This window comes from Aythya marila (assembly GCF_965140915.1).
Source record: "Aythya marila genome assembly, chromosome: 10".
Classification (NCBI taxonomy): Eukaryota; Metazoa; Chordata; class Aves; order Anseriformes; family Anatidae; genus Aythya; species Aythya marila.
In genome coordinates this window covers 18,089,617-18,107,369 of record NC_139051.1, presented here as the reverse complement: position 1 = coordinate 18,107,369, position 17,753 = coordinate 18,089,617, and the positions used below count along the sequence as shown (strand labels likewise).

The 17,753-nt window shown below is 37.0% G+C and overlaps 1 protein-coding gene across 13 annotated transcripts in view; it reads left to right on the top strand.

The window, feature by feature from the left end:
• Positions 1-17,158, top strand: part of IQSEC1 (IQ motif and Sec7 domain ArfGEF 1) — a 348,151-nt gene extending 330,993 nt beyond the window's left edge. For 8 of the 13 annotated variants that reach the window (XM_082768431.1, XM_082768438.1, XM_082768437.1 and 5 more), the window contains 4 exons: positions 3,442-3,615; positions 4,848-5,024; positions 12,220-12,269; positions 13,593-17,158. In XM_082768431.1, the coding sequence (XP_082624557.1) occupies positions 3,442-3,615; positions 4,848-5,024; positions 12,220-12,269; positions 13,593-14,198 (1,007 nt within the window). In that variant the 3' untranslated portion in view covers positions 14,199-17,158. The remainder of the gene's footprint in view (positions 1-3,441; positions 3,616-4,847; positions 5,025-12,219; positions 12,270-13,592) is intronic. The other 5 variants (XM_082768435.1, XM_082768436.1, XM_082768439.1 and 2 more) reach the window with 2 other exon arrangements.
• The last annotated feature ends 595 nt before the right edge of the window (positions 17,159-17,753 follow it).

Genomic DNA, 17,753 nt, shown 5'->3' with positions numbered 1-17,753 from the left:
TGCCTTGAGGGAGTTGGGGTTTTTCAGCCTGGAGGAGAGAAGGCTCCAGGGAGACCTTATAGCGGCCTTCCAGTGCCTAAAGGGGGGCCTACAGGGAAGCAGGAGAGGCATTATTTGTCAGGGGGTATGGTGATAGGACAAAAAGTAACAGTTTTAAACTAAAAGAGGGTAGGTTTATATCAGTTACAAGGAGGAAATTCTTTCCCAAGAGGGTGCTGAGGCCCTGGCCCAGGCTGCCCATAGGAGCTGTGGGTGCCCCATCCCTGGCAGTGCCCAAGGCCAGGCTGGATGGGGCTGGGGGCAGCCTGGGCTGGTGGGAGGGGGCCCTGCCCATGGCACAGGGTTGGGACTGGTTGGGCTTTAGGTCCCTTCCTGTCCAACCAGTATTTGATTCCACGATTCTATGATGTGTGCAATTTAAGCCATGGTTTCATTTATCTTCCTGGTTTATATCTGACATTTGTGCCTAAGTAATGTCTACTTGTTCAAATATAAATCCAAACAGAATTAGGCAGTGATTCTGGACTAAAGTTTGTTTTTTCTGCCACCTTTTGTTTATGTCAGCTGTAAACTGCATCAATCCAGTATTCTGTACTGCTTTTCCATCTCATTCTTAGCAGTCAGCAACCCCACAAAAAGCTAGTATTTTGCTAATGCTTCTGCAGATTCTAAGCCCGGAGGCAGTATCGTTAATAGCATAGCAGAGTGTAGCTCTTTGCATGGTACACAGGGAGACGGTCTGTTTGACCTGACTTGATGGTTTGCAGCCCAAACCTTGACATGATAATGCCCAAACCTGACATGATAATTTGGATACAGTTCAGTGTGGCATTCAATAGTTCCTGTGCTTTTCTGTTGTGGAAGGCTCGTAATTTTCATTTGTTCTTGAGAATGTGTTCCAATGCTCATCTCATTCAAAAGAAGTTGCTGGTTGTTTTGAGTCAAAGCACCTGGGGATTTCAAACAGTAGAAGTTTGTAGAGCTCATAGCAGTGATGTAGTGTGCAGATTAGTTATATCTGTATGCTTTCATTTTTTATTTCTCTCTCTTGTGTACATATTATATAATATAAAATTCACTTTTAGAGAGGAACGCCAAATACTTCTGTCATGGATTCTACTCTAAAAGAAGAATACTTATTTCCTCTGATGTCAATTAAAAAAATAAACAAATCACATAAGCATGCCAAGTAGAAACACTTTTATTCTTTTATACTAAAATATCCCCAGTGTAGGAGACTTGTGAGACTAGGTTTAATTCCTCCCATTGAACTGTGCGCATTTAACTGAGACATCCAGTAGACATACTTGTGTTCCTCAGCTAAGCCATTCCAGAAGGTGAATCAGTGAGCTGAACGTACATCTGGTAGTGGTGGCCGCTAGCTGGAAGTGCAATGTAGTGTTTTTCAATTGGGAAAGAGAAGTATTCTTCCCTTCTGGTTTGTAAATTTCATATTCTCTGTTTTCCCAGTTCCCAGCAAGCTTTGAGGTATCACGGCAAGAACCATAATGCCATTCAGTAAATCTGTTTTTAGCAGCTGTCAGAATAAGCTGATTTCAAATGAATAAAATTTAGTGTCATTAAAGCAGAAGCAGGAAAAATACTGCTTTGGCTAATGGTGTGGTGTAGCAAAATGGTTGATATTGACAATAGAATTCAGTTATGTTAAGGGGTGGGTAGGCTCTAAAAGGAAAAATAGTGACACTTATCTCTAGTAAATAAAGATGAAAGTGTATTTTACATTTTTGATCAAAATCACTGAAAATACACAGGGCAAGTAGATCATTTTAAAAAGAATATATCTTAAACCTATAAATACTTATGTAATACTTCCTGATGCTTAATTAATAAGATGTAGAGAAGTATCATCTGCTAATGAAATATTTTGTTTGTATAATATGTGAATTTTTCTTATTGCTTTTGTTTGTTCTTTTGTGAAGGTAGTCCACGTGACTTTGAGGTTACTGAATTTCTTTGCTTGTTGAGTTTCATAACCATCTTTATCTCCAGTGGTGCACTTTTTAGAGCACCACAAACTTTCTAGAGATTGCTGCATACCCATTTTCCGTGTTAGCAGATGCTATCCACTTCTGTTTCTTTGCTTAGCAGCAGACCCCACCGTATTTTTGATCATTTGTCTGTATTCTGAGCAACAACAGCTGCAGACATGTCAAGGCAACTGTCTTATTTGATTGAAGGTAGATGCTATTGTCACGTGTTGAGGAGAAGCAGATCAGCAAGAATTTGCTGTTGTGCAGGATGCTGATATCAGACCCTGGCAGAAGCCCCCCCCAAATTCTCTCATTCTTCTCTGTGTCCCTCAAAGCTTGTGGTAGTTGGCAGGTTTTTTTTGCCTGAAAAAAAATGGTAAATTAACTTGTTTCACTTTTTGTTGTGACTCTTTGATTTTGAAATTGTTATCTTTTTTTTTTTTTAAAGATAAAAAAAGAGTAATATTTGCATTTGTTAGTTAATATTTTCAGTCTATGTATTGTTGAAGCATAATGGCTTTGAGGGAAGAGACTATCTAATATCACCTCCTGGTTCTTGAGTAAGTGAATTTTTAGTACATGGGAGAAGTTGGACTTCAGGTTGAAAAATTAATTAAATATTTGGGAGTCAGGCAGTGAATAAAAGTGAATTGGGATGAATGTTTTGAGTTGTTCTGACATCCTGTTTCTACAGGTCTGTGATTGAAGCAAAGGCTGATTCTGCTTTTTGTAGCAGAACATATTTTCTCTATATGCTGTCTTTCTGTGAACGAACCTTTTATCTCAACTACTAAATATTTTTGAACAGCTGTTAAAATCGGTATTCTTGAATGTACAGTTAAAGAGACAAAGAGAGTTTACTGAAATTCTGCTTTTTATGTGATGACGCCCACAAAATGGGCCAAAAAGGGCAGGGGGGGGATCACCCTCTTACTTCTGTGTCATGTAATTTCATAGATAATTTTAAATTAAAAAACAAAAAGCAAAAGATGTCCAGGAACAAAACCTAATAAGAAATATTAAAAGCTGTACAAGGTAATGTGTGTGTCTGTCTTCCTGCAAATGTTGGGTTAAAAATACAAGACAGTTTCTAGTACTTAAGTACTTGATATGTATTTGAGTAGTCTTTACTCTGTGAAACTTTGGTCATAGTTTATTAAGGCAGGTAATGTGATCCATTCCATGAAACAAAAATCAATCTTTTTTTTTTTTTTTTCCTTATTCCTAGGATTTTTCTTTTATACTGTGCATTGTACCTTGGGGGTAACAGTTGAATAAGGACTCTCAATATTTATTCTGTATCTTGACAGTTAAACAGTTCCAAAATATGTTACAGATTTTCATTCTTCTGTGCCCATTGACATTTACTTCCCTGATTTTGTCCCCAGTATGACTTAGAGAAATGATCAGAGCTTCAATATTCATGTTTTTTCTTCACTATTTCTTCTAGATTATCCCAATGGTATACGGCTTACATCAGCTGTTCCAGGAGCAGATATCAAAGTACTAATAAATTTCAATGCACCAAATCCTCAGGACAGGAAGAAGTTTACAGATGATTTGAGGGAGTCAATTGCAGAGGTTCAAGAAATGGAAAAGCACAGAATAGAGTGTAAGTACAAAGGTACATATAATAGAACATTTTCAAACTAATCAAAATAAGAAAAGTTTTAATGTATGTATAACCAATTAGAACTTTTTAAGTGTTCAAAAGAATGTGGATTTTTTTTCCGTGGCTTTGCTTCCAGAAAGAGGAAAAAAACAATTATCTCTTAAGCTCCATTTCAGTTAATTTACCATTATTTAGCACAGTGTAGATGCAGTGGAAAGTTAGCATGAACAAACAGCAAATAGCAATGAGCAGAGGGGAGGTGGATTTGTCATTTGTTGTATAATTACAGTAAGAATATTAGGGATAATTTCCATGGCTCTGAAATTTTTAATGATGGCCCTTCAAAGAAATTTCCACTGAATTTGTTGATGTGATGGAGGGAAGGGCTGCCACCCAGAGGGACCTGGACAGGCTTGAGAGATGGGCTCATGCAAACCTCAAGGAGTTCAACAAGGCCCAGTGCAAGGTCCTGCACCTGGGCCAGGGCAATCTCAAACACAAATATGGACTGGGCAGAGAGGATGGATTGAGAGTAGCCCTGAGGAGAAGGCACTGGGGGTGTTAGTTGATGAAGAACTCACCATGAGCCAGCAATGTGCACTTGCAGCCCAGAAATCCACCTGTATCCTGGGCTGCATCTAAAGAAGCGTGGCCAGCAGGCCAAGGGAGGTGATTCTTCCCCTCTGCTCTGGTCTTGTGAGACCCCACCTGGAGCCCTGAGTTCAGCTCTGGGCAATCCCAAGCATCAGAAAGGCCTGGACCTGTTGCAGCAAGTCCAGAGGAGGGCCACAAGGATGCTCAGAGGGCTGGAGCACCCCTCCTGGCCATGGCAGGGATTGGGACTGGTTGGGCTTTAGGTCCCTTCCAACCCAAACTGTTCTATGACTTTATGATTCTGTGAATTGTTCTTCACTTCTACGTCTATATTCCCGTATTATCTTAATTAGGTGACTACCATACAAATCCATATATTTTGCTGGATGTTATGTGGCAGTCTAACCATGGAATTTTATCTGATTTTATCTTCTGATTTTCCAGCAGAGGAATAGCCTTGGATCCTTCAGGTTGTGCTATTAAGTTGTTAGCACAGAGCTGAAGTTCCTGTCTGGCATTTGACTGCCAAAATGAACTCGTATCTGTTGTTCATAGTAATACACTAATACACATACGTAAATTGTGACATTACTGTGTGCTTCACTGTAGCCAATAACTATGAATTGCAAAATCATTTTTTTTTGTTTCAGCTGAGCTAGAAAAGCAGAAGGGGGTGGTGCGTCCAAGCATGTCTCAATGCTCCAGTCTGAAAAAAGATTCTGGCAATGGGACACTGAACAGAGCTTGCCTGGATGACAGCTATGCTACTGGGGAAGGACTGAAAAGAAGTGCTTTGAGCAGCTCCCTTAGAGACTTGTCTGAAGCAGGTAAGCACTGCCTTTGTTTCCTTGCACTGACTACTGCATGCAAAGATGTGTGGATGATGCATATAAGGCCCAGCTCGCAGTGGGCTTTGAGAACTCGTAACACTGAAACTTCAAACGTTCTTAATAGCTCCTCTCTCATAGTTTGTGTTTAATTTCTGTTTTGTTTTGTTGTTTTTTTTTTTACCCTTGTTCTATTGAGCAACAACTATTTGAAAACATTTAAATGATTAAGTTGCTATAGATACTTAAAGGAGACTGAAGACAGAGGAAAAAATTGTAAGTGTTTTATAGAAAAACATGGTTGACTTGTGCTAGGAGTAACCCACTTAGTGTACTTTTCTCTTTTTCTTCCCCTTTGCTTCTTCCCCTTGATAAAAGTAGGATGTAGGATTAGGAAAAAAAAAAAAGGTCTCTCTACTACAATAATTGCTTTCTGTGTATTTTGTGCTCAAGTGTACCTGTGTTACCACATTGATGAATGAAATTGAGTGAAGCCCTACTAAATTGTCCAGAGCTACGTAATTCAGTTATAGTGTCCCTGATTCTATTTTATCATTTTGCAACTCAAGATAAAGTTCATAATTATTACAAAAGAGGTTGCTGTGAAATACTGTTGCCAATAAAATAAAAGAAGCCCTCCTGAACAAGAATACTGGTATCCTACAAACCACTGACGTGTCTAAGATTTATTAACTGAATAATATAACTAAGGACTGGAAAGGAGTGGTGGTGGGACTTCCTAGCTAAGGAAAAGCTGGGGAAAGTTTGGTATGTTTTATTTTGTGATTTGCCTCTGCAATACACAACTGGCATGCCCATGGTAATACAGACTACCACGGGTAGTAACCTTCTGTTTCAGTGTTAAGCATGATTCCTGTCATTATGCAAATCATATCTGAACACCATGCCCAGTATTCTGAAAGTACTTACAGTGACAGTAGCAATTTTTTCATTTATTTTTATTTTTGAGTTCATAGTCTATGTTGCATACTCCGATTTGTTCTTTCAAATGCAGTGATGTATGTACAGTGACAGTATAGTCATACTTTCGATGGTATGTATATCTTTGGTAGTAGACACTGTGTCGTTGTTTGTGTTGTTTTGTTTTTTTTTAACTGAAGAAAAGATTCTAGTTATACTGCAATAAATACAATTTTTGTTAACTGAAATTATAGCCTGTGTTTTGTGGGTATATGTATGTGTATACAAGTATGTAGAGAGTGAGTTCTTTCAACAGTTTTATTCTCAATTTAGACTTTCATACTCATATGCCCATTTTCTTCATTTAAAAGACTTAGGACCTTGATCCAAAATGAAGTTGAATATTTTTGCTTGATTGGCTTCAAGGAATTTTAGATCAAGTCACTAGTCTTCATCACTGTTTTGTCTCAGATTTGAGGATACTTTCATCATCCCTTTTTGTTGTTTTGTTTTTATTTCACTGGAACGAGAACTGCCATATTGTTAAATATGTGAGTTCAGTGGGTGTGTTTACACATAAATGTGATTCCTGATTAATTTTTTTTGTCCCAAAGGAATTTTTCATCCCAATCATTCAAACATTGCCATGTATTTAAATTCATTTTACGGGTTTTATGCAATAAACAAGTATTCATAATCATGAAAACATCACGTTTTAACAGGGCATGCATACAGTTAGCATGCTTATTACTGAAAATAACTTTTTTCCATTATAAAAAATAGATATCACTCACAGACTGGAGGGTTTATCAATGAGTTTGTTAAACCCAACTAAACTTAATTTTAACTTTAAAGAGTTGAGAATTATGGAGAGTTTCTGTTTGGTCTTGTGCAGTGCAACAGACTTGAAAAATGACATAACTGTTACTTGCTTTATTTGGTATAGTAATTTTAATGTGACTATACATGCTTTTTCCACCTTTTCTCAGAGAACATCTTGAGTGTGAGGTTAATTTTATTTTAATAGGGAGGAGATGATCTACAGAGAAACAAAGAAATCATTTTCAGTTAGCAAGATACTGTGTCCCAGCAATTATAGCATAAAGTTACTTCTGTAGTGAGTTCCTGAGCAAGGCTGCTTCAGTTATTCTTTTTGTGCTATGAAACACTGCACAAAAAGGAGGAGGAACAAGAGTAGTGGGGCTGTTTGTGGTTGTGTGTCTCTGTAGGAAAAGATGATTAAAGTGAGTTTTCAAAGGGGTGCTTTCTACATTAAAAATAAAAAATAAAATCTAATCAACATGAGAAAACTGCCTGGCTGCATATTTATGCAGTAAGGCACATAATTACCAACTCAACATTGTAAAAAATAATTGAAACATTTTAAGGATTGATTCAAGGAAGGAGAAATCTGATTGAGCAACATTTTGGTTGGATGGGTATTTGACAAAACTGTTAAAAAAAAAAAAAAGAAAACAAAAACAAACAAAAATTACTCTCTGCCAGATGTCACAGTAATAAATGGTGTCTCTAGAACCAGACTTTAATTTTTTCTGGTGGAAAACTGTGTGGCTTGATGTTTAAATCTGATGGATGTCATCAGTACCCTGAATGATTCTCATCCCTAAGTTGTAAACCATAAGGAAAGACAAGATTTTTCTGTCAGGGAAACAAATGTCAGGAATTGTTTCCTGAGGTTATTTTTCCCTGCATTGATAGCCATGATAGCATAGATCATAATTGTGAAAGAGATGTGAATGAGGGCCTGTTGATTTTACAGATAACATTGTTCATTGTGGGTTGACAATTACTTCCATGCAATAAAAAGCAGAATGGCAACTGGCTGATCAAAGATGTCAATGTGACAAAAGACTTAGTGCTTTATTTTTTCTCAAAAGAAAAATAGACTATTTTTTATTACACATTCTTGAGCTATAGTTGGGGAAGAGTTTTTGTTCTAAGATTTGGAATTCTTAGATTACTTAAAAATATCAGAAGAAAGATAAATTTCAGTGCAGTTATACCTGAGTTTTGTGAAATCCATTTGGATTTTGACCTTTTCACCACTTACTTGATATCCAATTACTTGATAAGGTTTACAGGAAGGTGTGGAAGCGTTAAGTCCCACTGTAGCCATTAGTATGTGACACTAAGGTAGAGCCTGAAGGATCAGGCTGAGTTTCTGATCCTGGTGTCTCTCAGGTTACTTGAGTGACTTTAGGCTAGTCAGTCCGAATGCTGGTGATTTTGAGTTCCCGGAGGTCCTACTAATACTTTCACATTGGGCTTGCAGTGGTGAGCATGCGTGGAAATGAAACTGTATGCCCCCCATCGCCAGTCTGAAAGGTGGTGATAATACTCATTGCATTGGCTGAAAAATTAAATCATTGGAATCTGCACAGTAGTGCAGGGTGATATAACGACTGCTATGAATATAAATTGCGCTTGTCTCATAATCTTCTGAGCTGTCTCAAAACATTCACAGACCAGGAGAGACCACTTTTAAAAACAGAAACAGAAAAACAGTCTAAACATTAAAATAATTCAAATATACATAATAGTATGTATATTGGATGTGATCTCATTCATTGACCTTTAACTTTTAAAAACATTTCTGTTTTAACACTTAAAACATCCACCTTCAGGAGAAAAGTAAAAGCCTTTCTCTCTCTTAAATACTATTTTGCTTGTTTGTTTGTTTATTTTAAATAGTATATCCCAAATTGTAGTGGAAAAGATTATGGAACTTCTGTGCACCATAATCCCCTTAAAAAGACTCTGACTTCATGCAATGACAGAGTCCCTTAATCTGTTACATCAATCTGTGATGAGCTGGTGCAATCCCTTGGCTCCTTCCTCATTTGATGCAGGCAAGGTTACTAGATTATTTTCTGCTTCCTCTCTCATGGATTTTGCTGCATTGCATAGGATAGAGTATACTAGTGTTCTCTTCCTCCCTTATCAGAAGAGCTTTCTAACCAGGAAGAGGTTGTCCCTGTGTCTTTCCTTGTCACTGTTGTTATATTTCCCTTTCTTCACTGGAGTAGCAACAGTAATGAACAGGTTATACAATTTAATTTAATTTAATGATTTTAATAAAATAGATTTGTATGAATCTAATTTTTTGTGATTTGCCTATGTCAATACCAAATCACTCTCCAAATATGTTGTATAAAGACACCCCACACTGTGTGCAACCACCTTTGTATCAACAGCTCTTCTGTCTTATGGAAAAGACACTTTGCTTTTCCAGTGAAGGAGTTCAGCGAGGTGACTTGTAATTATTGTCTCCTCATATTCTGGAACTTAATCAGTATGTTAAGAATAATCTGTGTAAGATGCCAAGAAACTATTTTCACAACTGATCTGTGATCTCAAGACCGTACCTGTCTCACCCAGAAAGCACGATCAAAACAATGTTACAAAGAGGCTTTTCTCCCTGAGAAGTGGTCTCTCTGGGTTATGATTAGAGGATATTGTTCAGACAATTTTGAGCCACTTATGTTGGGTAGTACCCATTAAGTCTGTAGCTAGATTGTGGCAGATTCTGCTGCTGCTCTGAATACCAATTTCATAACCTGTGCAGGGTAGAATAATGATTCATTGCTTAAAGAGCTGCTAAATTAGTTTACTTTACCAAAACCTCAATTTAAAACTTTTTCTTTTTTTCCCAAAATCTTTTCCCCAAGACCTACAAGGCCAAATAATAATATTTTTTTTTTGTAAGATATCAATGTACCATGTAAGCTAGAGATATTTCTGACACATAATATTTGTATCTAACTTCAGTGACTTATTTGAATGAATCAGAAATGCTTATAATAACTCAAATGTTATAAAAATAAATTAAAAACCCACACTAGGTAACGTCCTTAATTTCACATATGACAGAAGTGGTCTTCAGATTCAGTAAATACCACTTTGCTTTATATCACAATAGTTAACTAGTAAGCTAGTATGGAGTTATGCTTACGTACAGTTCTAGCAGAGTCACCTCACCATTTTCTTGAAATGCAATTTGAACGCAGCAGCTCTGGAGAGACGTGTTTTCGATGGGATGCCATCTCCAAGGCCAGAGAACAGTCTCGTACCTGTATAACCATACGCTGATAGGGCAATGCTCCGGAGGATTTAGTTAATAGCTTTCATATCATGCTGTAGGCCAGTACAGAACTGGGTTCAATTTGTTTTCGAGAAAATAAATGAAGCCCTCTCTCTATAGGGATAATGCCTATCTGAGTGAAATTACAGGCATTTAAAGTAGGACTTCCTATTTGTTCTTGCCTCGTACTTCTTTGTCTTGGAATTATTCTAAGCAAAAATCCATCTGTCTCTTTCTGTCCTTTTATACTGTGTTCATGGTTATTTTATTAAAGTACTTTGACTCCTGCAACATGCAAATGACATTAGATATTCCTGTTTTCCTTTTTTTTTTGGTAGCCACATCTAATGATTTATGGCAACTGTCAGTCTTATTTGCAATATCGACTGCTAAGTTAAGAGGTGGCTATCTTTCTGTGGTTTTGTATCCACAAAGTGAGAGTTAGTTGACTGTTAATCAGTAGTAATCCCACAAGCAGAGCGAAAAAAGATCGAAGCATGACTAGAAGTAAAAATAAAGGATTATTGAAACCAGTTTTTCTTGGAGGGTTCACACGATAGCACAATTATGGTTTTGGTGAGGCTAAAACTTGCAGCAAGGAGTATATGGCCTGGCAGATTTGCTCAAAATTCCAGCAAATTTAAGAGCCTACTAACACGACCACAAACACCTTTCCGTGCATTTAATGTCGATGCAGGGGGTGTACTGGAGGATAACCCTCAGTGGTAACAAGAGGGGGGTGAATGTTGCAGTAGCCTGCAGAGGTCAGTAGCTCTTGAGAAACTTGTGTAGCAGGGCTGCCTCCCATGACCAGCAGTGTCAAAGTTGTGCTCATCGTGCCAATAGGCGATAATCTTAGATCATACTGATCTATAAGGCATATGGGTAGTCTGAACTGGTCCTTGAGAGGCCTTATCAAGAAAAAAGTTGAATCTCCCAGGAAGCACTTAGAAACCTGTCCTAAAATTCTTCTCTTTAACTGAGATACGCAGCAGATACTAAGAGGCTTCAGGACTTCCAAAAATGAAGGTCTGTGGCTTATGGGGTCACGATGCCGAAACCCTCGCATTGCTCTCCAACACCACCTGTTAGAGTAGAAGATTCTGAAGGCAGCTGTGAGCCAGTGCAGGGTGGAGATTCTTTGCTATTTGGCCTTGCAGGAAAACAGCTGCATTGAGAGAAATTCTGTTTCTAAAAAGACAGAGCTTTTAGGGAAGTTTTGAGAACCACTACTCTTCAAAGATTAGCACTGTTTAAACACCTTTCCAGTATTTTGAAACTTCCAAAAGCAACGCTCAACAAGTTGGCTTTTCAAAAATATCTAATTCCACTGCAGCCACGTGCTATTCTCTCTCCTTTGAAATGAGAGTGAAAATCTGGGATCCTGTGTCCTGTATATAGGCACTGAGGTATTCTGGCTCTTTAGGCAAACAGCCTGGAGTTTCATGTATAGTTTTAGGCAATGGACTTTGGCAATTTGAGAATGTTGGAGCAAACAACAAATGCATCAAACTTAAATACAAAGCACTGCACAGCTAAACAAACAAAATCTAGCCATAATGTCAAGACAGATTCCAATTTTATTAACTAAAAATTAAGTTTAGTTTCTTTTAAACATCATGAAAAAAGGTTATATGAAATCCACTGAGGTTCAAACTTGAAAAGCAAATGATGAAACCAATGCCCCTTAGCCTCCCCCCACACTGAAGTTCAGAACATGCCAATATTAAATTATGCATTTAAACTAGTACCACCCCACAAGTATCTATCAGAGCTACCAATCTTTAAAGAAAGCTTCACAACAATTAGATACCAGGAAATTGAACAATTTAAAATTGTTGCTGGTCAATATCATGACCATACCTCTAAATATGGATGTTAAATTATGTGTGTTTTAAGAGTTGTACAAATTAAAAAATCACACCCCGGTAATGATAGTTGATTCACAACCTTTTTAAGTTGCCCTCAGGTACAGAAACTTAATATAACTAATGGCCTTTAAAAATCTAAGTTTCTGCCTTAGTAGCTACTGTGTAAGTCCAGTGCAATGTTAACCCCCTGCAGCCCCTCTAGTTGCATTTAGAAACTCCTCTAGCAATTCAGGGAAAGCGGCTGTTTTTCACCTGGGTCTTGTCTGAGTCTCTAATCTATGGTGTTGCATGTCCTGGGCAGGCAAGCGTGGGCGACGCAGCAGTGCAGGATCGCTAGACAGCAATATGGAAGTAAGTAGGAAGTTACTGATGTCTAGCTGGATGTGATGATGTGCATTTCAAACCTTTCTTTTATATACATATTTTTTTGCTCTTTTTTCTTCTAACATATAACCTGCCTGCCTCAAATAAAATGCATGCCTAGGCTACTCACTTTGTATTCTTCCAGCTTAAAAAGCACTGACAGCTTGTTTTAGACCAATGCCATTTTTGGTTTGAGCTAACCTTGTTCCCTTTGTTCCTGCAAGCATGGTTAAATGAATATGACGTGTCCTTTTGCCACCATTTCAGTCTGGTCCCAGCTTAAAAGCCCACTTGCTCTTTGTTACAAAGTACACTGTTCTTGCTGTTTGATATTTAGCTAAAATTATTGACGTTCATGCTCAACCATTCCCATTGCTTATTTTCGAGTTAAATTGCTAAGTGTATGCAGTCATGACACCATGGAATTGCACAGATAGGGCATGGGAGGAAAAAAATAATGAGACAGGTGAATTCAATGTGGATTTCATGAGATTTCATTCATCTTCAAACCATTTATATATATTGTTCATGTCTCTGAATTCAGCTTGCAGATTTTTTTTTTCCTTTTCTTTCTTTTTTTTTTTTTTTCGTTTGCTTTAGGTAGATTGCAGTTTAAATCTAGAACACTTTGCATAATAACTGTTGTGTCCCGTAGCTCTTTACAAAATATAAACCCCAAACTTCCAGAAACTAAATAGACTATTCCAGGCTAAATAATAAAAAACATTGGACCAAAGGTCAGAAAAACACAATCACATAGAAATGTTAGAGACAAAAGTGGTTTGGTTCTATTTAACACATACTTTAGAGGCAGGCTTGAGAAGCAGCACTGTGGTATACAGTAGTAACAAACTACTATAAAAAATTAAATACTGTTTTGAAATCTGAATTGTAACTGTAATACTTGCTGCTGTTTATTTAACTATTTAGGTTGAATTTAGCATAGTTTTTTTTGTTTTTTTTTTTTTTTTTAAAAAACAAGTATGTTTTCTTTTTTTTTTAAGTATTTTAAAATGTAATTTTCATTTAAAAACACACTCCTTAGTATAACGTCATGTTGCTTTTCCGTGACATTTTTGTTATTTAAAGCAATAGGTTTCAATATTAAAGTATTAATGCTTATAAACATCCCAAGAAGGGCACGAATACCTTATTGGCAACTTAGAGAAGGTGGAAGTAAAATTTTCCTATAACTCTTAACATAGTCCACCCATGTGAGCACTGAAGGAGGAGTTTGTGGGTCAGTGTGAACTTTTTATTTTAAACATTTTAAGATTTTTTTAATTTTTATTTCTATTAATTTCTTTTTAGGGGTCCATCATTAGCAGTCCTCACATGCGCCGAAGAGCTACATCAACCCGAGAGTGTCCATCTCGCCCTCACCAGACTATGCCTAACTCCTCCTCACTCCTAGGTTCCTTATTTGGTAGTAAAAGGGGAAAGCCTCCTTCCCAAGGTCATCCACCATCTGGCTCATCACAGCAACCTCCGCACCCTCCAGTAATCCCACATCAGCAGCACTCACAGCATCCTTCCGCCATGCATCATGTAGGGCCAGCTGAGGGACAGACGCAGGCACAAGTGCACTCTCACCATTCGCAGTACTGTCATATGCAGCAGAACCCACCACCTTACCACCACCACCACCACTATCACCCTCCCCAGCACATCCAGCACCCACACCAGTATCACCAACATGTGCCACATTCCCAGCATGCGGCACACTCCCAGCATACTCCTTACATGCAGCACCCCCATGCACAGCATACCCACTCTCCTCATCCTCCGCTGCCCCCTCCGCACCCAGGGCACTCTTCTCATCCCCAACACACTCAGCATCACCATGGACCTCCACCACCTCCGTCCACTTCAGCCAGCACTAAGCCCAAACACAGTGGCATCAGCACAATAGTCTAGAACATATTGACCCTCCTAATAACTATAGTTTTAAACACAGTTACAAAGGCACTTACAGGAAGCAACAAATAATATTGTCATTTTTTACCTAGACAAACAATTTAATTATGTGAGCTTAAAGGCTTGCTGATACTAAGTAAAATAATTCAAGTTAGTGCAATCAGTACTGGTTTTACTTACTACTCAATAGACGCTTACCATCCAGTTAGTTCTTATTTTCAAACTGCCTTGAAAACATGCTGCTTGCTGAATATGAGTAAAGCTACCTTTTACACCAAATCCCTTGACAATTTTACGTGCATACTAAAATCTTAGTCTATGAAAAAAGGAAAAAAGTGATACAGAACCAAGTGTTGCATTCTTGCTCTTTTATTGTCAATGGGCAAAAAATAAGTAGACCTGATATGGTTGATGAAAGTACGTAAGTAAACTTTATATAATATAAATATATACATACAAATATATATATACTGTATAGTTAACATTTGTGCTTGGAAAGAAATTTTTTCAGTCCACAAAACTAGCAATATAGACTTTACAAGGAATTCCACTTACTTGATAGGACAGTATAATAGATGAATAGCGTATGAAAGAGTAGACCAAAAACACTAAATGTTAGAAACAAATTTCAGACATTTCAGTATTTTCATTAGAAGTCCTCAGGACTTGCTAAGATTTCTAAGCAATCATTACTAAATGTGCCAAGTAACATAGCATTTAAATGTTGTAGTCAAATACTGCTTTGTATAAATCCTTATTTTATTAACATGATAATATCATACGTAATCAGTATTATAACTGCTCTGCTATTTCAGGTAAGCAAACTCGTTAAGATGCAGTAATTATACCATAGCAATGTAGGATGACCATGTACATGGTCATCCTCAAGCATTGGTCACACAAATTCTTAGACACTTTAAAGGCTGTGATAACTGTGAATTTACATGATCCACATTTCTTTTGTATGCATATGATTTAATGAACACACATGAAGAGTTACAACAGGTGCATGTATACACTGCAAAAACATTCATCTCAAACATGAAAATTGCAAACTTCCATCCTTCTCAGCTACCTTGCTTCCTGTCTACCATAATTCGTTATTTTTAATCCCCCAATTAAGCTGAATTCTAGTGTGAGAGTGTTTCCAGGTGGAAGCACTCTGAAATTTGAAGGTTTGTTTTAGAATTTAGTATAGGGTTTTTATATATATACATATATATATATATATACACACATGTAAATATATATGTGTGTATATATATATATAAAATCTGTAATTCCATGTAGCCATGCACTAGCAACAAAGTGGCTTCACCATTTTTACTCATCACATTTGTTAGTTTGAAAGTACCCAGCACTCAGCAGGCTGAGTTTATGCTCAAACCCTCACTTTCATAGTCCAGTTAGTTGCGAGACATCACATAAAAACAGGCTGTGCTGTTGTTGCTTATGTGTTGTAATCAAACCATTTGCAAATTTATAAAACTTTTATCCCTAAATCCTGTACAAAGTTATACATGGCACCTACTTTGTAGTTTCAGCATTTTGAGCCACTGCAAGGACTTTACACCTAAACAGTAGAGACAAAGGAATTGCAATTGCAAACCTGTACCAGCCTAAAAGCAAACCTTGAAGAGGACGAGCAAAAAGTTCCAGTATGAGATGGGTAAAAGTAATAATAATCAGTCAATTTTATATTTAATAATGTTTTTCAGGAGTAATGAGGAAATCACATTGAAATTGAAAGAAATTGAAATGCAAGTAAAAGAGTAACTTTTCATTTTGTCTTGCTCATGGAATCTCTAATATTTGGGGTGTTTGTAATTTTTTTCCCCTTTCATACCATTGATATCACAATACCAGCAAAACTGCAAACTGAGCACTTTGTTAACCTCCACAGAGAGCAAATACAGCAATCTAGAGTTTAGCCTTCTGTTTAAAGCTGTCCACGTTTGTTTCCCACATGTGCAATATGTTTTCCTGTTCTGTCTTTCTTTAAATTATCTTCATGAAAAAAACAAGTGATTACATTATTATTTTTAAGTATCACTCACACTATGCTAAATTCTGCGGCTTACCTTAAGAGGGCTCATACAGGTCCCCTGAGGCTCTGTTCCTTGCAGTTTAAAAAAATATATACTGTTCTTAGAAGGGAAAGTAGAACTGTCTGCATGTCATCAAATGTTATTAGTGTGAGGCTACACTCTACATATTGTATATTTGCAAAATATATCAGTGTTACTGTTGATATTAGTTGAAGTAAAGTGATAACATATTTCAATATGTAGACTTTTCTTCATACATCTGTACCAATAGTAGAGTCTAATTGTAATTTATAGGTTGTTCCAGAAAAGATAAAAGAGTCATTCAGGTACAAGCATCTTTCAGAAACTGCATCATTTAATTGAAATGGAGGTAAGAATGGTCCTCTTCACTGAGTGACGGTCTGTACTTGTTTCAGATGCAGAGTTTTAATGTAAGTAAAATTGCCTGTGTACTGTATAAATGCAGAATACGCAGTAGCAGTTGAAGGGAAAATCTGACTCTAGCTGGGTTACTTAGTTAGCAATGAAGACCTTAAATGTCCCAGATCTGCATTTGCTTTGTTTCAAAACCCCTTTCATTCATTTAAATTACTTGCATATAAATATTCTATACTTATACTGTAAGCCACATTTTAATGCTTGGCCACGGTTCTTCCACATGCAATTAATTAAACATTCAGAAGTTGTTACAAATGTGCATGCGAAAAAACATTTGCACATGATTTCATGTACACCTGGGGAAAGAGTATGCCTACCTTATAGGTGCTTTAAGTTACATGTGTAAGATCACAGACCATTTTGAGAATAGTTTAAAAAAAAAAAAAAATGGTCATATAAGAGCACAGTAACTGTAAACGCGATTTCAATATAGTGATGAGAAACTGCACTTTTTTTTTTTTTTAATTGTGTTTTTACGTACTTAAAACAAACAAATGTGTCTTGGTGTTAGAATAAGTCTTACGAACTTTGCTCCTTATCTAGGGTTGTAGTATAACCTCTCTGATTCCATCCTTGGTTAACAATTGCTTAGAACAGTGTGGATCGTGCCTAGAATAGGAAAATGATAATACTTTAACACTGTGTGGTTAAGAAAAATTATTTATTTTTTTAGCCTGCAGGCAGGAGTAGAATTAAGAGGGTTTTTTCTCAAGTGCCATTGCCAATTAATACTGGTACAGAACTGCTTGGAGTGACCATGGTTCTCTTTTCCCATAAAAAAAATGTGGCAAAATAGTAATGCTGATTTGAAAAAATGAAAGGGAAGCCTAAAGAATGAAGGTGTGGCAACTAAAATCTTTTCTGGGACAACAATGAAATATATATTTGGGGTTTTTATTTTTTTAAGTTAAGAATGAAATGTACAACAATGTAAAAACAAAACAAAAAAAAACAGTTCATCCTAATATAATGTACGTCTTGTATCGCTAAAAAAAAAAAGTCTATCATACAGTGTAGAATGATTTTCCCATCATGTACTGCATGCAGCAGAAGCCTCTTGTTTCTTGAT